The following is a 22,927-nucleotide window of genomic DNA, read 5'->3' as shown; positions in this document are numbered from 1 at the left end:
ATCCACCAGACAAGTTTATAACAAACTTGAACAAGCTATTTTTTAATTTCATATGGAACGATAAGGACAAGATAAAGCGAATCAATTTAATGCGAAAGTACCAGGAGGGTGGTCTCAGGATGGTCGATGTAAAAACTTTTATTGATTCTTTAAAACTCTCCTGTTTAAAGAGATATGTTTTAAAATCAAACAGCTATAAACTAGCTGGTTTTCCGATAGAACCTACCCTTCGGTTAGGAGCCAATATTATTAAATACTACACAAATACAAATCCGTACTGGAAAGATGTACTTGAGGCCTGGTGCAAATATATAAAGGGATATGCAGTTAACGACACTAACATAAACAAAATTCTTATGCAGCCTCTTTGGTTAAATCACCAATTTCACAATCCATGTCTCATAATTAATAACTGGCTCAAACAAGGAATTACTCATATCAAAGACATACTTATTGACAAAGAGTTACTCCCATTTGCAGAACTTAAATGAAAATTTGATATTAATGGCACGGTACTAGACCCAAAATGTGTCCTTCTTAGCATTCCTAAAATATGGAAAGAAGTCATTCAAACAGTGGGTCACCCACCCACAACAAACACATCAATATGTTCACCTTGGAATGATTTTAGTAAACTCACTGCAGGATAAAGATCATTTTATGATAGTCTCATGTCTAAATCCAATTTTTTCACATGTATGTGAAAATGGGAAAGAAAAACATACAATCATATCGATTGGAAGACCACATTTTCGCAATACAGACAAACAATCAAAGGCACAAGGCTTTTGGATTTTCAATACAAATTTATACACAGAATTATCTATACAAAATGAGAGTTGTTTAAAATGAAACTGATTGATCGTGTGGCCAAAGTGAGAATATTTATCATGTGTATATTGAATGTCCAACTATTAGATTATTCTGGGAAGAATTCACCAATTTTGTTAATCATGTCCTGCACGGAACATTCATACCCTCTGCACAGGATATACTATTTTGTGCTAATGATGACCATTTATTCAATGATATGATCATGCTGGCAAAGCACCACATTTTTGTCACGAATATTAGGGGTATAAAACCAAGTTTCACCACATACAAACAGTGACTGAAAGATGTTTATGATATTGAGAAATATATTGCTAGATGAATTTGTTTGAGCAAAAATGGAGTTTACTCCAATATGCTCTATGACTGTGTAAACAAAACAGCTTACACCGTATGTGGTTCTCCATCTGTCCCAGTTCCTACATGTCTGCACTCTCATCCCCACCCCCACCCCCACCCCCACCCCCACCATGGAACTAGCAACAAAGTCTCATTCCACTCATATTATACCATTGTAAAATCTTTGCTCACTGACAGTTTCATGTAATCTGTATCCAAGTGAAAGTGAATAAAAAAAAATTGAAAAAAATAAATAAATTATTCATTGCTAATATCCCCCACACTCCATATATCTCTGTCATTGGTTTTTATTACAAGGGGGTAAGCACTTTAGCTGGAACAGAGAAATAATTCATGTGCAGTTCACGATGAGCGTTAACTTAGATCAACCCTACTAGTTCTTGATGTTCTATATAACGTGCCTACCCCTTTGTAATACAAACCAATAATATCAATTTGAAAATGAGCATTTGTTGAATCAAAGTCAAATAAAATTACTAAATTTAAATGTTCAATTGACAAGGTAAAATTATGAGGATTCGCAATCTTAATTTCACTTATTCAATTTATCTTTAAGTCTAAAGTGAAATTCATCAGTAAATATTCACTGCTAACAGACTATACAGCAGAACAGTGCTACAGAGTATATTGAGGAAGTTGTCCTTAAATTGTGTCGTTATTGTCATCATCACCAAAACCTGTCCTGCTCCATGTATCTCAATGTGGCAATGCACTGCTCTTCCGCTCCAGAACCACTCATTTTCAGCTTGAAGTCATATTAGCTCTGCAAATGGAGTGTCACATCCTAACCACTTAAATCATTCATCAGGTCTTCATTCTCTACCAAACATACAGCACTTCCTTTCTCATGAATATCTGCCAAGCTTACAGATTATGTGAAACCTGATCCTATTGGCTGCTCACCAGAAAGTGCCTACATTCAGGAATCAATACTTCTGTAACATCGATCAAACTTGTCACACACTCTCCAACTCTCACACAACTAACTGTCAGAGTTACCTAAAATGGCAGCTGATTGAGTTTGAGTGTGTGTAGGCAGAAGTAGCAGGACTGGGTCAAGGCAGGTTTCCCTACTCTCGCTGCTGTGTACTTGAATCAACATGAACACCTCACACCAGGAGCAAAAAACAAACAGCTGGCTGGTCTTATTACTCACAATATGTCCAGTAATGAGTTGTGTAAGGTTTTTGAAATTGAGGTATCCCCATCAAAGAATAAAACCCTCTCATCACCAAACCTGCCATGCTTGAACAAAGAAGTTAATAGTGTCATGAAATGCCTGCAATCTGCATTATCGTGTCTGCATTCAAGATACCTAAGTAGTATTTCACTGTATGCAGCCACTTTCAAAGTAGGTCACTTCAGAACCATACTCAGCCACTTTCAAAGTAGGTCACTTCAGAACTGAATATATTCAACAAGTTTCAAAGTAGGTCACTTCTGACCAATTCATATTCAGTCACTTTCACAGCAGGTCACTTCTTACTTAACTGTATTCAGCCACTTTCAAAGTAGGTCACGTATGAACTAATTCTCAAGTACCTACAAAGAAGGCCACTTAAGAACTAAGTAAATTATGGTATTTTCAAGACCAGTGACTTATCTTGTTCAGATACAGTCAGTACGGGTTCACTTAGAACCGGCCAAATTCAGGTATTCTCAAAACATTCACAGATAAAGTATCCATACTAAAATAGATCAAAAACAGTAAAAGAAACAAAAGTTTAAAAAAAATCAAATCTCACAAAAATAAGCACTTATGTTTATGTCTACTATTTAAAAACCTGACAAAAAGTCAGAGTTGCATTTCTTTTGCTGTCCTTCACAATAACACTCTTCACAATACCGCAGATTCGGTTAAACCGCGGGGTAATCTGTGGTTCCCATAAAAAAAGTTGAAATGCAATCACTCCACTTCACGAAATTGAAAATAGCTCCACTGTTGTGCTCTGGTTAATAACGTAAACTAGAGAAATTCAGTGCAGACGGCAATTGACAGTGGTCATCGTATATATCCATTGTTTTTCAGAGCTTAAAACATGCAGGGTTCTCTCAATAATAATCATACCAACAGCAAAATATCATAGTAGCTTATAAAAGACAAGACATGCCATCAGTCAAGTACTTACAATGTTTGCTGTGATGCATCACACCGCGCTATAGCACAGATAAACACAGTCATCCAAGAACGTATGGTGTCAGAAAACACATTTTATTTGATTAAATTCAATCCCATTTTCATTTATTAAAACTGTTTGACAGTAACAACAGACACCATAAGAGAATTATATTGGCATTACCTCATTCCATACGCACACAACTTCCGCTTACCACATTCATAAGGGTCCGTTTTTTGTGCCTCCCGCAACAGCATCAATTTCACATTATTCTTAGCAATCACTAACAGATTACAGCCACATAATCCATGGCCTCCAAGACCACCATTATTGACTCATTGAAGTCATTTTTAACAATGAAATGCCCAACATTTTGTTTTTGCAAAGTTGCAAGTACCAAAGGAAGTCAGCGGTGACTTGCCAAACTGTCTGTGTTCATTGTTATGTTAAATATGTTTGCAGAAAACATGCATTATATACAAATCTGATTGCAAAATATGATATATGTTACAATAACAGCCTAATATGTAAATTATTCTCAAAACGGCATAGAAATTCTTTAATGTAATATTATTGGATCGTTTTTAACTGAATCACCAGTACATTGGCCCAAAACATCTGTGCACAGCTGATCACTATTTCTGGCTTAGTTGAATAACAGGTAGTACAATAGGAACAGAAATTAAATCATCATGTCTGGTGATATTTTATTGGAAGTTTCCCACATATTTGATTGTTTTCATTTTCAAAGTTTGTGTATTTTCACCTTGAACAATGCGACACAGTTTTAACTTGGCACAATACATGAAATAGCAGCTTTGTTATGTCCTTGAAAACTATGATTTTACTCTGCCTTTGTTCCACATTATGTAACAGGTACTATAACACAGATATCTAATAATGCAGGGGGTCATCCGTGGACCCCAAGACCCGTTATGGTAAGTGATATATATATATAAAAGAAGAAAGTACAATCAGTGTGCAGCTAGTTTTGCTGATGTCCTTGTTTCGCTCTACATGTGAGTGAAAGCTGTTTACAGCACACAATAACACTCACCATACCTGATAGGTTCCATCACCATCAATTCAGAACTGTGAATACATATCTTTTGGCCAGACATGTAATCCAAGCATAAACCTGGGAGACATACTGTGACCATTGCACATCATAAACAGCCGCCTTACCTCAATGCCAGTAACACCCAGAGCTGCCTCTATGTTCTGAGTCATCCTGAATGGAACTCTCTCAGGTACCCGTAGACCTTTGCCTTTCTCAAAACACACATTGTAGTCTATATGGACAACCTGATGAAAGAAAAAGTAAAATATAGTTAAAGTTAGACAAACCTGTACAGGTTTCCAATTCCTTGAAGAGAATCATCCTTGGGGTACATATATGCATTTTCTGCTGCCGGAAATATGTCAGTTGTATCAATGTTTTAATATAATATTGTACAATAAACAAAAAGTCTTTTTTGTTCATTATACGGCCACTCACCACGTGGAGTCACCCCCTCTGCAGTGCATGCGCCGGCAACCAGGTAAGCATCCAAGCCTGTATCATAATTCTTTCTGCTGAATAAATCAGTGAACAGAATTGCGGGGAGGTGGGTGGCACTTCCCCAAGAACAATTCTCTTCAAAGAATTGGAAAGCTCTACAAGTTTGTCTAATTCTTTTTCATAGAGATCATCCTTGGGGTACATATATGCATAACTCAGACTCACAAAAACCAGAGGCTAGGGAGGAGGGAATTCTGGTACAGTACGTAATTAGAGCAATAGTAATTACGAAAATTAACTCACGCAAAAAATTCTCGTCTGTGTACTCCCGATTAGTTTCCATGAGACTCATTATTGGGAGAGAACCGACAGTGAGCAACTGCACTGATACCGACTTCAGAGCTAAACATGATGTAAGAGCACTGTAAAGAGTGCAAACGTAACCCCGCCCACATTGTGATTTCTATAGAGAGCAACGTAAGGGGGGAAAACCCAACCGAAGACTAACAACAAATCGTACGAGATCTCAGTGGTGGGAAACGTCAACAGTGGAGACATGCACTTATACACAGTAATTAGCACCATCAACTGACAATCAACCAAGACTCCTTCCTTGTGACCTGGCTAGAGTAACTGGCACTATCACTATCATGAGTTTGGTGACCAGCAAAACCTGAACCTCGTCGCACAGAATACCCACCTTGATCATACAGGCCGGCACCAGAGTGTGTCTTATGCCAACAAACTCGGGCTGGCCTCACTCCCACAGTGGTAGATGGCCGATCTCAATGAGTCGCGTGTCAGTTGGGCCTGCACTTCGGACAGCTGACGTAAGAGAATTACATTCGGGAACACGTCCCCAGAGTTCTCTCCCGTCTCCAGGGCTGACATCTGTAATGAGGAGAGGTAAGCCTCATGGACCACAACCCTAACCTGCAGCATGGCATTCCGATGACCTCCTCATAGGTCCGGTATGCCCCCACACAGGGGGACGCCCGACTTGGCAAAAGGTGGAACTAAATGCCTCTGCTTTTCAGCTGGAGCTGCACTTGAGGAAGCTGAGCCTCCCCCGAGGGCGACAGAAGTGAACACATACTCATCCACAACCGGTACGAGAAACAGAGAATCGTCCCCTAGCTGGTAGCGCCAAACATGCTCTGGTAAATCAATGCGCAAGTGGGTACCAGCAAGGAGGGAATCCATCATATCCCGCACCAAGAAAGGGAGAATGCGGAGCTGTGTCTGCGAGGGTTGCCTTGGGGCAAACGCCTCACCCAGCATGCGGAACTCAGTCGAGTCTGGCAGCTAGTCGGGACTGTGGTCTGGGGGATAGCCTGTGTGGAAAGCTTCTTCGGACTCCTCAACCTCCCTGACATCCATAGCCTCAATCTCCCGAGAGCCCGAGACCGAGGCTGAATCATCACTTAAAGAGAACCCACACCCGGACCCAAAGAATGGTCGAACCACAGCAGGGAGGGAAGAGCCAGGGCACCCTCCACTCCAGTCACTGAACCAGTACCATCTGAACCCCGGTCCCGAGACACAGGAGGAAGCTCGGATGAAACCTAGTCCTCCATTCTCATGGGGAGGGGTAGCGCAGAGACCAGAGCCCCAGAAATCATCAACGGACCCTGCACCAAAACCGGGAGAGGGACTGGGAGCGAACCCTCCCTCTCCAGGGTAGCGGAGGCATCCAGACCCGAAGTCAAAGGCAACGGATCAACAGACATCAGACTGAGATGAGGAGGACTTAGCTGTAGACTTAGATGCTTTAGTCTTACCATGCTTAGCTCTCTTAGTCTTAGATGGGGGAAGCACCGGCCCAAAGGGAGAAGCCCAAACATAACTTGCACACCTCGGGCTCATGGCCTGCCATCTCCAAACAGCACAAATATTTGTCGTGCTTGTCCTGTGGAGGAATTTTCGTCCCATAAGTAGAATACGCCGTAAAAGCCTGAAAGCCAATATGCCAAGCAAAAGCTAACGGCCTACACAGCAGCACATAAGTTTTGGGTTTTTTTTTTTGTTTTCTTATCACGTACAAAACATTGAAAATTACGAGAATATGTGAACTAGTTGGTACTAGACACAATATTTCAATATGCAGGGGCGCTGACTTCCCGTCATGGGAATCCACGAGAAAGCCAACGCAAATACAATAGTCACAGACAAATAAGTCAACTCCTGGTTTAACAAATGTTCTGTTTCTCTATTAACGAACAAATAAACCATACATACAGTTGAGGAAGACTCAGTCATCTTCACAGTACGCATAGAGTAGGAGAAGAGTTGAACTTTTTAATTTTCCAGCACACATGTCGCATCTGAACGGTGACAGCAGAAGGAATTATGATACAGGCTTGGATGCTTACCTGGTTGCCTCCGCATGCACAGCAGAGGGGAGACTCCACGTGGTGAGGGGCCGTATAATGAACAAAAAAGACTTTTTGTATATTGTACAATATTTTATTAAAACATTGATACAACTGTCACAAGACATATTTCCAGCAGCAGAAAATGCATATATGTACCCCAAGTACGATCTCTATGAAAAAGAATGTAGGGTTTAACAATCAAGGTGTAAGCCATGGACATTTTCCCTTTATTTCACTCCAGAACATTAATATTAGAACCAAGCAATCACTGGCTGGTGACTTTCATAATCATCAATGTCATCAGAGGATGAAGACCAATTCTGACCCAGATCTTCACGGGTCGCTCACACACTGTTAACAGCTTTCACCAATCAGTTACCTTAGCTAAACAGAAGAATTTGAGGGAAAAATATCCAAGTTTTCTGCCTGGGTTTTATAAGTGCCACAAGGTCTATGAACTCTGTTTTAAGAGCTATGGTGACATCCTGTAATTAACACACATGGATCCATCCGGTGACTGAGTGTGGGACAATGATGCTAGTAACCAAGGATGAAAACCCATTTGATCGCCTCCGATGACAAAGAATGGTTGCTCAGACCTGTCTTAACCTAGAAATCCCCATGAAATGCAATCATCTTAAACAACATATGTTTAAACACTCAAGTTCAAAGTAGACCAAGATCTATAATTTTACTTTTTATCAAACATCTAGATTTATGACGTACCTCGCCTGTTGCTAGATCCACCAGTACATTGTCAAGGTGCCGATCTCCAAGGCCAATGATGTATCCTATCATAGACATGACAGCAGTGGACCTGGCATAGGTCTGGGTGATCTGCCACCACTCATTGGGACCTGAGCTGGCACACCACAGCTCTCTGTAGAGCAAACATTTCAAACATGGAAGTAGGCTGTTATTTTTATTCCAAATCGTAAATTGTGTGTGTGTCTGGCAGACTGACATAGTTATATAATTACCACATACCAAGGAAACCAAGGAAGACTTTAACAACAGGACATTATTCATTTTATGTGCTCAACACAATTTGTTGTATCTGATATTCAACATATTCATCAGGAACCAAAATGCCACTTTGATCATGGCCCATGTTAAGAGACCCTTATTTTGTCTGGGACTGACTTGTGTGAATGATTCTCATGATAGTCTCTGTTAGTGTCGAGCAGCAAAGTGAGTGAATGTTGCTTACAGCAGGACTTCACGTTTCAGCAATAACTACCCAGTTTAAACAGGCAATCCAGTGGTAAAAAGCATGAGCAACAATTATAAATCTTATGAGAATATAATAAGCCAGTCAACACATCCTCCTATCACGACCACATGGATTCTGAGGACATGATCAGACTCTTAACCACCTAATATTCTGCAGCAAGGCTTTTGTTGTGAGTTTACCTGGCCAGGAGGTCATTGGGCGTCTCTTCCATCAGCTCTTCTAAGACATTCCTGAGGACACTCAGTGGCCACTCCTTACGGCTGTCCAGGTTGTCAATACCCTAGAACAAGATCGACATGGTAAAACATAGGGATAACATGATCAAAACTGCATGATTTGTAAATTTGTGAAATTAGTTTTGTGCCGTTTACACTGTATTCACTAACAACATGCGAGGTATACATATTCCAGGGTGAGTGAGTGAACACTCCAGCATTGTCCCAGCATGAAACACCAGAAATGGGCTTCACACATTCTACCCATGTGGGAAATTGAACCCAGGGTGTTTTAGGCATGACGAGCAAATGCTTTAACCACTAGGCTAAAAGGAAGCTGTTATAGATGTGCTATATTACAAAACAGGCGAGAACTTCAGAAAGGCACAGAAATTTTCTTGGCATCAAAAGGGCCATAACAGCAGAAACCTGATCTCTTGTCACATACTGCAACTTCACAGACTAAGTACCCTACAACTTCAACAAAATGATGCCTATGACTCGTCCATGTAAAACACAGTTATCATCATCAACAGTTTCATGAAAGTAAAACGTACACATACTTCCATTTTCTCCACATGTTCCAAACAAGAATGAGTGCAACCTGGAGGTTGTGATGACCTACCTTGTCCTTCAGTGCTGGGGTCAGCTTGTTGTAGTAGATGTCGCTAGGTCGCAAGATGGTAGCTGCATTGCTGGAGACACTGCTCTGTCCTGATGAACTTATCTGAAGGCAAACAGTAGGTTACACAGTATGGAGACTTTGAATGGCACACATAAAAGCAAGACTTTTCTACGGAGAATGATGAATGAGTAAAAATATACTTCGAAACGCTATGTCCATCACAACAAAGAAGTTGACTTGCATTCAAAGTCTTCCGTTTACAGACTATGGGTCAGTGTGTGCATGTTGTGTTGTGAGATATATTCCACTTCAGAACATGGGTCATGCATTCCAGGATATCAGTGTGTACACAGTAGGGGCACAAGCTCTTAAACAGCAGTATTAATCAGTGATGTTAACCTGCATGCAAGAACACACATTTGTAAATAATTAACAAGCAAACTTTCAAGATAATTCAAATTCTCTTTACCTTGAGTGTCTGTGCAATTGCCTCCCTTTGCTGCCATTTCTTGTACAGACCAAACAGAGGCGTTGCTCCCTCCACCCACTGAATAAGACCTGACCGTGGTCCCAGTGGCGTCACAGAGTAGTGTCTGGCTCGGTACAGTTGACGAGTACCCCTGCTCAAGAACAAAATGCTTATCACACTCTTTTATTACCAGACCCGTGAAGGTCCCGGGGTAGAATAGGCCTTCAGCAACCCATGCTTGCCGTAAAAAGTGACTGTGCTTGTCGTAAGAGGCGACTAACAGGATCGGGTGGTCAGACTCGCTGACTTGGTTGATACAAGTCATCGGTTCCCAATTGCGCAGATCGATGCTCAGGTTGTTGATCACTGGATTGTCTGGTCCAGACTCGATTATTTACAGACCGCCGCCATATAGCTGTAATATTGCTGAGTGCAGCGTAAAACTAAACTCACTCACTTTTATTACCATCCACTATTAACAATGTCAACACAATAAAAGCGACTGTGTTATATTGCACCACAGTTCACAATGTAGTAAAGTATGGGCCACTGATCAAGGGAATGAAATCTGGAGCACAGCTTTGTATGGGCAATGTAAACCAAGGACTCATAGCATGAGACAACAATCTGTATGGACCATTTCAACCAGCACGTGATAGCAATGGGCCATGTTAACCAAGGACTGATAGCATGAGCACCTATCAGTAAGGGCCATGTAATTCAGAGACTGATAGCATGAGTACCTATCTGCACGTCCATGTAAACTAGGGATTGATATCGTGAGCACCATCTTATATGTGTCATGTAAACCCTGGAAAATATCTTAAGCACCAATTCATATGGGTCATGTAAACCTGGAAATTATAACATGAGCACCAATCTGTATTGGCCATGTAAACCATGGAATTCTAACATAAGCACCAACCCGTATTAGCCATGTAAAGCAGGGACTGATAGATAGGTACCAAAAAAAAAGCAGAGATGAGGCTGGAGACCTGCAGAGTGTAACATAGATACTTTGCTTGCAGACTTCCAAACTCAGTGAAAGTACTCACTTGTTTGACTTGGAGAACATATTGTTGACAATAGACAGGAACTGCATGATTCTCTCATCTAGGTGAAGGTCCTCCAGACCCTTGAACAGGTATGGGTATCTGCAACAACCATAGAGGAGAATAATGGCTAGATAAGTGAACAAGCACTGACCGCAACAGTTACACATTAGTGTTAGATGTGTCCTCTTTTTCGTCAAATGTGTAAGGAAATTTATCATCCAAATTACCATCAGTTATATTTGATCACAGCAATAAAGGTTGATAATGACTTGAGTCATGAATCTTCCCAGGTGTCCATTACAGTATACAGTCAGTCCTCACCATTACTCAGGTCTTTGGGTCTATGGATGACCCCACACATTACTGTGAGGGACAACTACATCTAGGAGAGACTGCCCTGACCACACTCACCTCCTGCCATCTGAACCAAGCAGGACCAGTTTTTTTGGTTTGGTCTTTGTAGGGAGTATTTGTGCCGTGTTGTAGACTGACTCTATGGTGACTGTCTGTCCGAGAACGCCAAGCCCCGGCATAGGGATGACTGAGCTGAGCAGGCTGGATAGTCGAGGGCTGATTTCCTCCATCCTCAGCTGTAGACTGTTTCGCTTCTGGGCTCGCTGCTGCAGGCTGACATGCAGCTGGTGGACAAAGTTGAGTACAGTCAGTAACACAGGAGAAAAGTCACAAGTGTACAGGTGTCAGAGGTTAAGAACTGTAATGCAACCCATAATTTATACAAACCTGTAGAGGTTATGAATTCTTTGAAGAATGTCCTCCTTGGGGTACATATAAGCATTTTTATGTCCATTAAAAATCCCTACGACAGTTGTAACTATTTTGATAATAAAATATTTACAAAACAAAAAACTCGTTTTTGTCTTGTGGGACCACCTTTACAGGGCCCCCCAGGCCCCCTACAGCCAAGAGCAGGTAACTCTGGCCGTCTACCTCGCACCTCACTTTTCATGCTGAACGTATCAGGCAGAATGAGGGGAGGCGGGTGGCCGTACCCCAAGGAGGACATTCTTCAAAGAATTCATAACCTCTACAGGTTTGTATAATTCTTTTTCAGAAGAAGTCCTCCTTGGGGTACATATAAGCATTAAACAGACTCCCGAAGAGAAGCAATTGGGAGTGGTATTCTGTCTGACAGCAACAGTCCATTCGATCGAAGTGCAAATCTACAATCACACGGAAATAGAAAAGGCACCGACCTGGTCACCTGACCGCTGATGTCAATCAAGGCGGGGGCGTGACAAAGCTGAGGACCCGCTTGTCAAAGCTTACATGCCCATTGGCTAGAATTTGGGAAATCCCAAATGAGAAACCCCGCCCACCCAAATCAAAGTTTGGAGACCTGGACGTACGGGACACTCGCCAAACTGAACCTTGTCCATACCGCACTAGCAAGCTAAGCAGGGAAATGGAAAGGAAAGTAAGGCACCCAGCCAAAGAGGGCGGGACTAAGAAACCATCACCAAATATCACCGCCGATAAAATGGGAATGGATAGTTACCCAACGGCGAGTGCAAACAGATATAGTTATCAAACAAAGCTTAATCAGCTTGAGCAGAACTATTCTGTCTACTGCAGGGAACTGACTGACCGAACCGAGCACACTCTCGTGAGTGTCTGTTCAGTTGGTAATGACGGTTCTGACGTGGCCACTGCTCTCACTGAGTGAGCTGACAACCCCTTTTTGGGGAGATAAGCCTTTATGTATATAGACCTTGCAGCCTGCCGATACAATCCATCGGGATGCCGTCTGTGTATCAGTCGGATAGCCAGCCATTCCGCCACCACAACAGCAAAATAGCTGTTTCTCCGTACGGAGCAAGGCTATTCTCTTAAAATAACTTTAAGAGGTTTCATAACGTCTAATACACGAACCTTACGGTATGTATTATCAGACGACGCAGGCAGCATGCACCCAGTTAGATCGATAGGCGCGGTCATTCGAAGCGAATGATCGAATTGTTTTGGGCGGTATGAATCCGGTAAGCGAATGCTAACCCGATCCTTATGGAACATAGTAAGATCCGGGTCTGAAAACATGACGTGTAAGTCGCTAACACGTCTACCAGACGTAACCGCCACTAAAAAGTCGTTTTCCAACTTAACAGTTGTAACGACGGGTTGGCCAAGTCATAAACGAGAGGAGTGGGTAACCAATCCAATACTCGAGACAAATTTCACGACCGGACGCAGTCTGTCCACGCCTGCAAGAAAACGCTGTACCCGGGGGTATTGTCCCAACAAGGCACCCTCAACGGGTATGTGGAAGGCTGAAATAGCCAGGGAGTAGCCTCGAATCGTAGAAGCGGCTAAGCCAGATTCTAAACGAGACGGTAAGAACTCCAATACTTCAACTACAGTCGAAGAAAAGGGATCGAGAATCCCTCTATTTCCACACCAGCGTGCATAACAGGCTCATCTATCCTCACACTGTACATTCGTGGAATCCGTCCACGAAGCCAGAATTGTGTCTGCAACTGATGCAGGAATTCCGCTCTTTTGGAGACGATTCCGGACAGTGGCCAAGCCACCCACTGAATCCTGGGGATTGGGGTGAGGCTGGCCGTCCTGGGATAGTAGGTTCGGTCGCCGCGGCAATAGTACTGGCGGCTACACTAGCGACCTGAGTATTACCGGAAACCAGCGTTGAGACGGCCACAGAGATGCGAGAAGCACTAGTAGCCGCGCTGGTTGGGTGGCAAGCTGAGACAGAACTTTGGAAATCAGGGGAATTGGCGTAAACGCCGACACCACCCTGTCCGTCCAGTCCCGCTGGAAGGCGTCGGCGGCAATCGCTCTCGGATCAGGAATCCGCGAACAAAAACCCCGGAATCTAGTTCGTCACTCCAGAGGCAAACAGATCCACCTAGAACGACCCAGACAACTGGGAGATAATCCCGAATATCTCCCGATCGAGCAACCACTCGTGGGGAGCCAGAACACGTCGTGAGAGCGCATCTGCACGCACGTTGTCGACCCCTGGGAGATACACAGGCATAACCCGTATGCTGAACTGATCGCACCATAGTAGAAAACTGCCACGCCTCCTGAAGGAGCGACGGAGACACAGTGCCGCCCTGCTTCAGAATGTAGGACATCGCCGTCTGGTTGTCCATCTCTAGACAAACCACTCGGCTTCGAACCTGATCCACGAAGCGTTCGAACACCAACGTCACAGCTCTCAACTCTAACACATTGATGTGCAAGGTCGCCTCTTGGTCGGACAATAGTCCCGACATCGCGAGGTCGCCCAGGACGCATCCCCCCCAACCCTGTGAGGGAGGCATCCGTCTGAACTGTGAGCGACGGTACCGGGGTCATCAGAGGTAAACCTTTGAATAGATTCCCGGTATCTGTCCACCACCGCAAGTGACGTATCAACCACTGGGGAATAGCCAGATTCTTCTCGTAGCTCTCCGAGTGGGACCACTGTTGTGCTAACGCCTGCTGAATGGAACTCATTCTCCGACGTGCACGCCAGACTATGTCCACCGTTGCCGCCATGTTGCCTAGCAACTGAAGCCACGTCCGTGCTGAGGCAATATGGGACTGAAGGAACCTTAACACTATGCCCTGTACCTTGAAAATGCGCTCTTGGGACAGAGAAACCACCCCTCGGGTTGTCTCGAACCTCGCCCCTAAGAAAACCAGATCCTGCCTCGGCACCAGTTGATTTTTAAGATAGATAACCCAACCTAGTCTGGTGAGAATATCCATCACCTACTGTGTGGATTCTCGACTTAGGTGTTGGGAGAGCGCTCTGAGGATCCAGTCGTCCAGGTACGGGAAACAAAAGTTGCCCTGCGCCCTGGCGACCTGAACTGGTACTAGCATGAGTTTGGTGAACACCCTTGGCGCCGTGGAGATGCCGAAGGGGAGCACACGAAACTGATAACAAACCCCGTCGAAGGAAAACCGAAGGTATTTCCTGAACTCGGGATGCATCGGTACATGTAGGTATGCGTCTTTGAGGTCGATTGACGTAAGCCAATCCCCTGCCTCTACAGACGAGATCACTAACCTCAGCGTCTCCATCTCTATCAAGTTGTTCAAACCCTTGAGATTTAGAATGGGTCTGAACCCTCCGTTCTTTTTGGTTACCAGGAAATAAGTGGAGTAAAACCCCATAGTCTCCTGTCCTGATGGAACCATCTCTATAGTTGCCTTGTCCAGTAAAGACTGAATTTCGGCACGGAGGATTGCCACCTTTTCCGGCGACTTCAGCACCGGAGTGCAGCGAATCTCGGCAAAAGGAGTAAGCTCTCGCTTCCACTGTGGCGTGTGGCCATCCCTGAGTAATAACGGGAGGCGACCACCCACAGGAATTTCGGGTAGAAGGCAAAGTGTCCCGGCCGACGGTAGAGATTGCCGCTTGCAACGGGACAACTGAGGGCTCCGGAGGTACTCCCTTTACCCCTGCCCTTGCTCTTCCGTGCCTGTAGTGGAGCAGTCCACTTCGGCGCATCCTTAGACTGAGTCGCAGGATAGCTTGAGCTGAGGACTGAAGGCCGCGAGCGAGAGGTGGAGGGTTGTTCAAGAAAAGACTTAAGAGTCCTTGAATTGACTAACGGCCTCCGCAGCCTCACTAACTCCCGTCAAAGCCCCCGGGAACAGGGTCAAGCCCAGTCGGAAAGGCAGAGACAGCAGTGCCTGCTGTGTAGCCGGTGAATACCTGGCGACAGCCATAACCTACGAAGGCCAATCACAGCATACATCATCTGACTCGTGAACGCATTGAGTCGCGCGTCAAATGTGAATGCACCTCCGTAAGTTGCCGCTCTAACGTGGACGAGGAAAAATCCTCGTCCCCGTCCTCCTCCGACACCACCTGCCTCTGCAAGACAGAGAGGTAGGCTGAGTGCACCGCAACCTTAAGTTGCTGCACGGCGTTCCGATATTGCTCCTCAAAGGAGCGGAAACCGAGCGCAACACCTGGTTCGATGAGGTACAAAGCAGCAAGCGGCGACCCTGACAAGCCGACGCCTGGCAGTGGCCAGACGACCCCCCAAGTGCGATCGAGGCGTACACGCACTCGTCGACAACGGGAGGGTCAAATAGCGCATCGTCCCCCATCAAGTAGCCGGTCAAGCTCCGGGAGATCGAACCGCGAACGGCTACCCTACAGGAGCGGATTAATTACCTCACTGAGGAGTGAAGGTAAAATAGGCAATTGAGCCTCAGCCACCCTACACGGAGCAAACGCTTCCCCAAGAAGACGAAACTCCGCGGGATCGGGGGCGTCCGCAGGGACGACCACCTGCGGCACAGCCCCTTGATCTCGGCTACCCTGCACGGAGTAAACACTTCCCAGGAAGACGAAACTCCGTGGAATCGGGTCAGTGCTACCGCGATCCATTCGCGTACCTGCCCCGGGTACGAACGGAGCGAAAAGCTCCGAATCGGCCTCCGTCGGTTCGCCGAAAAAAGAAGGCGTCGAGACCTCGTGAGATCGACTGCCGAAGTAGGGACCCCGATGCACTGAGCGGAACCGATGCAGGCGGCAAAGCCGGTGCTCGAACCGCCAGTTTGGTTGCCGGTAACCCCGACGCACAAGGGACCCGTCAACAAGGACAACAGACCCAGAAGAGCCGAGTTGTCGGAGTCGGCCTACCTCTGGTTCACTGAAAAACCAGGGTGCCGAGACCCCGTGGTGTCGACTGCCGAAGCAGGAACACCCGATGCACTGAGCGGAACCGATGCAGGCGGCAAAGCCGGTGCTCGAACCGCCAGTTTGGTTGCCGGTAACCCCGACGCACAAGGGACCCGTCAACAAGGACAACAGACCCAGAAGAGCCGAGATGTCCGAGTCGGCCTACCCCTGGCTCATTGAAGAACCAGGGTGTCGAGACCCTGTGGGGTCGGCTGCCGAAGCAGGGACACCCGATGCACTGAGCGGAACCGAGGCAGGCGGCAAAGCCGGTGCTCGAGAACCACCAGTTAGGTTGCCGGTGACCAACGGTACGAGACCGATGAGCCGGTGCTCGGTGCAAAACCCCTAGAGCCAGCTGGGAAAACGACACCAGAGCCGTAGCTTGGATCTGAGATTCCCACAGGGACAGCACCCGTGCCTGAGCCTAGACCCAAGACTTGGGTGCACCCCGAAACTGTAACAATCAGAACCAACTAATGGTAACTGATGTACAGAAAACATACGCAATTGAACACACAGTATGCAAAATATAAACGCACGGGCGATAATAAATTGCCAAAATACATTAACCCAGCTAAACAAGAAAGTATAAGCGGATAAATGCAATAACAAGTGTGCACACACAAGTGCGTAATGCAATGAAAAAGACGAAAAGTCTTAAAAACCAACATCCCCATTTTGACTGAAACAAGAACAAATGGGTTAAGACATCTTAGCATGTAAAACATACTAATAAGAAACACGTAGGAATAAGAGAGACGCAAGCGAAACACTTCCCGCACTAAAAAGAAGCCATAAAGACCGCCATCTTGCCTGCCACATGACAGGAAGATAGGACCCGACCGGCAAAGTTACAACAATATATGAATGAAAATTTCAGCCAAGAAATTCCAACTAACGCCCGTGCGAAAGAAAAGGAACCATACATACAGTAGCTGACTCTTTCTCACTCATAATTCCGTAGGCAGATAGCACAAAAACTATCTAAATGGACCACACACGTCTTTCTAGTCGAACGACAGCATGAAAAGTGAGGTGCGAGGTAGACGGCCAGAGTTACCTGCTCTTGGCTGTAGGGGGCCTGGGGGGCCCTGTAAAGGTGGTCCCACAAGACAAAAACGAGTTTTTTGTTTTGTAAATATTTTATTATCAAAATAGTTACAACTGTCGTAGGGATTTTTAATGGACATAAAAATGCTTATATGTACCCCAAGGAGGACTTCTTCTGAAAAAGAATGTTGAAAGTGATCTAACTAAGCATCACACCTGCTAACTACATTGGTCAACTTGGCCACAACAGTAATGAAACTCTGTTTCAAAATCCTTTCACAATGGCATATATTTGTGAGATTTGACTACAAACCTGTTTGAAGAGCTGCCAGTTGACAGAAGGGTTGGAGGGATTACTGGGGTTCCGAAGCCTCTGCAGGGCATCTTCTATCAGTTCCCCATATGTGTCTTGGAACCACTTCTCATGTGGCGTCTCAGCCATCTGGCTAGTGATCTCATGGAGCCTCTCCATTGTGTACAGGATCTGAGAGGACAGAGACATATGCTTAGTTTCATTATCACATATCAAAGCCCTGATCCACAAACTAATTCCTTTACAGCACTTACCGGCTTCATAATGGTCTTGTGTTTCTCTCTGATAATGGCAGTCTTCTCCTCCTTGCTCAGTGACTGGTTGGAGTTGACCTTCTTCACTTCATTCTCCAGCTGGGCCAGAGAGCGGACCACATCAGTATGCTGCTGGTTGAGCGTGCCCAGCCACAGTTCATCCCACAGCAGTGTGATGCGCCTCAGTTCCTGCACCATCTGCTGCACCTCCGAGATCATTCTGGAACAGAAGAACAGTTTCATGTCTCCTGCTTGACACTGACTGGTAACATACAGACAGGTTAACAAAGGGAAACAGTTTCAGTTGGTAATCTTTCAGGGTGTTTAGTTCAGTAGATAGGTACAAACACACTGCTCATAACTGCATCAGCTTACAAGTGTGAAGAATGGTTTATTTAACTAAAATTATGCACCTGTACCAAGATGATGGGGGTTTCTAATATGAAGGGATTTGTTACTTGAACAAGTTTTTTACCCGACACAAATGTGTAAGACCGGAACTTAGAACCAAAATCACATTTGAGTCATAAAGAAAGAGTGCAATAACACCATCTCAAACTTTGAAAATGTTTTGTTTTAAACACATTATTAAACACATTATTTGATATCAGTGCTTCCTACTTGGGGTTGTGGTGAGACAGGGTGTCAACAATGGTAGATAGGCAAGTCTGCAACATGGTGGCACTGGGGTCGTCCAGGACAGTCTCCTCTCCTTCATCTTCTCCCTGTGACCCTTGTCCTCCTTCGTCAGTGTCAAGGCCCTCCTCTTCTTCTGACAAGTAGTTCCTCAGCAGACCTTGAAGTAAATAGACACATCAGGGCTGAAACTTAGTCTCCTCTGTCTACGCAACTTGTAGTAAATGTGCCACTAGGTTATTAGTTTGTTAGACACATTAACTGTTTGTCTTAAGCTGCATTTGCAGTGTATGAATGTGTATGGTGGTTTTTTTTAACCAGAGATATGATGAATTCCAGTCATAGGTTGGGGAATATGTTAAGAGATACTGGTATCTAGACATGGTATTATGAGCTGTTACAAGGTGTTACAAAACATTATGATTGAATAGTAATCACACACTCACTCAACACTCAAAGTGTGCATTAAATCAAGGCACAATTACCTTAGTCAAAACTTTATAAAAAGACTTAGTAACTGAGAACATTTTTAGCCATGGCAAAACAAGTGACAAGGCAAGTGAGATCAACGAAAACCCATAATTACAACATCCTTTGCATTTCCTTATAAAATAAAACTTACACAACAACGGTTAACTTCAGTGACACTTGGCCATACTAAATCACACACTGTTTCAACATGTGAATTAAGGAGTAAGCTTATTGACCCACCTCTCTGGTCCGTGACCTTGGCCTCCATCTTGTTGGCGGAGCTGCCTACTACAGCTGGGTATATGATGAGATGAGGTGCATCCTGGGCCACGCGACACAGCAGATCAGACACACTCTGTCTCACATAGCCCTCAGGGTGGCTCAGTCGGGAGAACAACTGGGGAATTATGCCTGAACAGAGCAGTACATACATAGGTTCATCACCACTGCCATCATCATCATCATCATCATCATCATCATCATCAAAACAGACAAAAAGCATGTGTGTATTTAACTGATAATCCCCTGAACACATCAGCACTGTGAGAACAACAATCTCAATAACTCATCATCTGACTGCACATGTGAGCTACATATCAGCTGTCACAATTCAGATAAGCTGCACATCAGCTCTCGTCATATAAATACTTCAAAGGTGAGCATAATCATAGTAACTCATCCAAAAATTCTGCTCCTTGTCCTAAGTCTGCTTCAAGCAACCGAAACTTATTGATAGATGTAACAAAATTCCGGTCTGTCCTGAAGATAGTAACCCATCTCCTGTATCAGTGTAAGTGCGTTCATTTAAATGCTATTCAGCTGTCACTGCACATGCCTATGCTGCAGCAAAGACCATACCCTTCCATGGTGTTGTGGGAGTCTGAGCCAATCCACTCTCCAGCACATTCCGCAGCTCCCATGCATGTTTCACCAGCAGACGAAGTAAACGCAATGTGGAAATGATGTTGCAGTCAGCATTGTCAGTTTCTTCATTCTGCAGCAAACATTATCAATAATACTGATGTCAGTTCTTGAGCAAACATCAACACCTACTCAGTTGCTCATATTTCCCAAAAGCTCATCAACATTCATCATGGCAAATAATCAGAAACAACATCTTTATCCACATATGAAATTACAAAAGTGAGGCATAATTTTAGCCAAGCTGTAGAGAAAGCCTCTTTTTCATGATCACTGTAGAAGGTAAGAAAAGTTCTATTCACTACGTCCATGACTTACCCCTCCATTGAGACGCAGGTATGTGAAGTAGGCCTTAGCGGATAGCTTGTAGTAGTGGTACACTCTCTGAACCACACCCTGCCACACCAGCAACAACTTCTCCACACACTCCTCACTCGCCATCTGCAGTGACGTGGATGTGGCCAGCAGCTGCTTCCTTGTCGTCTCGGTGCCATCATCGTAGAGACTCTGGATAGTAAGATCACTATTATCTGAATGTCCATACTTTTAATTTTGAAACTTTTTATGATTGCAATGACTGAATGCTAAGCGATGCCAACACCCATCAACGTGTGTGAGGTACATGCACCCACTTACCTGGTCCTGGTCACTGATGTCCTCCTCGCTGGACAGAGGACTATGTATCTGGCTCAACACACTCAGCACCCTCTCAGTCTCCTCGCTGCTGGTACCCTGCAGCATATGAACAATCCTTTACCACAGTATTTACAGCAGCATTGTCACTCATGGCAGCTGTTTACAATGTATCTGTACCCAAACTGGATCTACCAGCTGAAAGTCATAGCATGCCATCAAGTTCAGCAGATCTTGTTGTTCGTATCTAGAATACCATCCATCATGTTGAGTGTCCCTGATCAAACATAAGTTGACCCTGAGGTGACTGTCTGTCTGAGAATGCTAAGCCAAAATGTCAACTGTTGACATCAGTTTCAGTGGCTCTTAGTGTCCAATATGGACCATATGTGGATGATCAAACATAATTCGGTTTGGGTTCAGACTTGTAGCTGAAGTAAGAGAGGGCTTGTATTGCAGACAAGATCTAAAACCAAATGCATACTATGATTACACACCTGATGATTATCCTAGGGGAGCTTGGTGCATCTCATGTCTTACCTACCTTAATATCTCAAACACAGCTATCACAAAAGTGAAAATTACTGGAAACACGTCTGATAACTGACAATACCCTCCCTTCTCATTATACATGATGGCATATTTCAACCATTAACAGAGACAAACATATACACAAGAGACAAAAACATGATACAGACACTTATTCTCATCAAGTTGTATTCCAATAAACATTTGTATTGTTTGAATCATTTGCTCACTTCATAGTCATGCACTATTTGCCATGCAGTATGACGTTGCATGATTACTGGTATATCTGACTGATAATGCTTACCTTGGGAATGATGGATAAAATCTGTCCTTTTTCTTCAGTTGACAGCTCAACACTGCCATGGCTGGAACAAAGACACCATTAAGGAAAGAATACAACCTTGCAAACTTTCAAATCAGTACACACAGAAAATGAATGAGGACAGATTCTGACATCTACTAATACTGACAAAATATTACAAAAACAAACAACTCTTTTATTTTCAGTGTTTCCTGCATTTTACCTGGCATTGTCCACTGCCTTTCTCCCCCATTTGTAGCACCACCCTGCCAAGGTGAACCAGGACTTGGCCAGTTTGGGAGATTCCATTGCAGAAAGGTGGAGCAGGCGACCAATGATACTGTCACTGTCAGACAGGATGGGGTTGTCCCCAATCTTCAGAACTGAACATTAAACAGACAAAACATTAGCAGTAATTTCATAATACAATTTAGTTAGGTTTCATTTACAATAATTTCACAACTAACAATTACTTTTGGTTGTCATGTTACAAACAAAACAAATTTTTAAGATGAATTGAAGAAAAAGACATAACAATATTCCAAGGGAGATAACTGACCCACCCCAAACTGTAAATCACTAGTTACCTTGTTCCTTGTCATCCATAGCCAGACTGAGTCCGAGTCTCTTCCTTGAACCCTTCTCTTCCATCTCCATCAACAGTTTGATGTTCCTCACTGTGTGAGATGTCCCAGTTCCATCTCCCTGTCCACTCAGCTTCACTTGTGCCGCAACAGCTCCCAACAACTTCTGGTCACTCTGTATCCACTTGACCAGGGTCAACAGTGATCTGGAACACAGCTCCGCACAACTGCCCACAACAGGCTTCTTCTGAGCTGTGTCACCCAGGAGGATGTTCCCCATGATGCTACTGCTCATCACCTCAATAGCATCTTTGGGTTGGCTGATGCTATGGAGCAGCTTGGCACTCTCTCGCTCCACTTTCATCACCTCCATCTGGTTGAGGCTGCCATTGCAGGATCGTAGGCTCGTCAGAGCAGGGACCAGGTCATTCGGGAAGGTGATACGGCCGTTCTCATTGCTGTTCCTCATGAGAGTGATGACCTGTCTGACAAGCAGGTCCTCAGCCAGCTCATAGCTGTGTTGTTTCCGGGACAAAGACGATGCTGCCAGCAAGGTGCGAGACAACTGGTTCTTTAGCTCTGACGGAACAGGAAATAGACTTGATGATTACGCTTAAACCTTGGGTGTTATTCACTGTCAGTAGTACAGCAGCATTAACATATCTACACACACTACAAGTTGAACTTTTCAGAAACTGAACTTGGATCTCAGATGTGACAATGAATTGATAGGCAAACACAAAGTCAATATTCATATCGTGAAAGACACTTAGATTTCCATACACAGAC

At 44.4% G+C, this 22,927-nt stretch overlaps 1 protein-coding gene across 1 annotated transcript in view; it reads right to left on the bottom strand.

Annotated features, from left to right (window-relative positions):
- The window catches only part of LOC137285022 (serine/threonine-protein kinase SMG1-like), an 89,226-nt gene that overhangs the window by 36,720 nt on the left and 29,579 nt on the right, over positions 1-22,927 (bottom strand). Inside the window, exons 31-47 of the mRNA XM_067817188.1 lie at positions 22,142-22,717; positions 21,778-21,937; positions 21,558-21,618; positions 20,729-20,824; positions 20,411-20,599; positions 20,030-20,165; positions 19,412-19,582; positions 18,686-18,860; positions 18,065-18,284; positions 17,811-17,981; positions 11,194-11,420; positions 10,783-10,881; positions 9,728-9,878; positions 9,259-9,360; positions 8,598-8,698; positions 7,911-8,064; positions 4,494-4,613 (exon numbers count right to left, since the gene is read on the bottom strand). Coding sequence (XP_067673289.1) covers positions 4,494-4,613; positions 7,911-8,064; positions 8,598-8,698; positions 9,259-9,360; positions 9,728-9,878; positions 10,783-10,881; positions 11,194-11,420; positions 17,811-17,981; positions 18,065-18,284; positions 18,686-18,860; positions 19,412-19,582; positions 20,030-20,165; positions 20,411-20,599; positions 20,729-20,824; positions 21,558-21,618; positions 21,778-21,937; positions 22,142-22,717 — 2,909 coding nt within the window. The remainder of the gene's footprint in view (positions 1-4,493; positions 4,614-7,910; positions 8,065-8,597; positions 8,699-9,258; positions 9,361-9,727; positions 9,879-10,782; positions 10,882-11,193; positions 11,421-17,810; positions 17,982-18,064; positions 18,285-18,685; positions 18,861-19,411; positions 19,583-20,029; positions 20,166-20,410; positions 20,600-20,728; positions 20,825-21,557; positions 21,619-21,777; positions 21,938-22,141; positions 22,718-22,927) is intronic.

This window comes from Haliotis asinina, chromosome 5 (assembly GCF_037392515.1).
Source record: "Haliotis asinina isolate JCU_RB_2024 chromosome 5, JCU_Hal_asi_v2, whole genome shotgun sequence".
Lineage (NCBI taxonomy): Eukaryota > Metazoa > Mollusca > Gastropoda > Lepetellida > Haliotidae > Haliotis > Haliotis asinina.
This window is presented reverse-complemented; position numbering and strand designations above follow the sequence as displayed.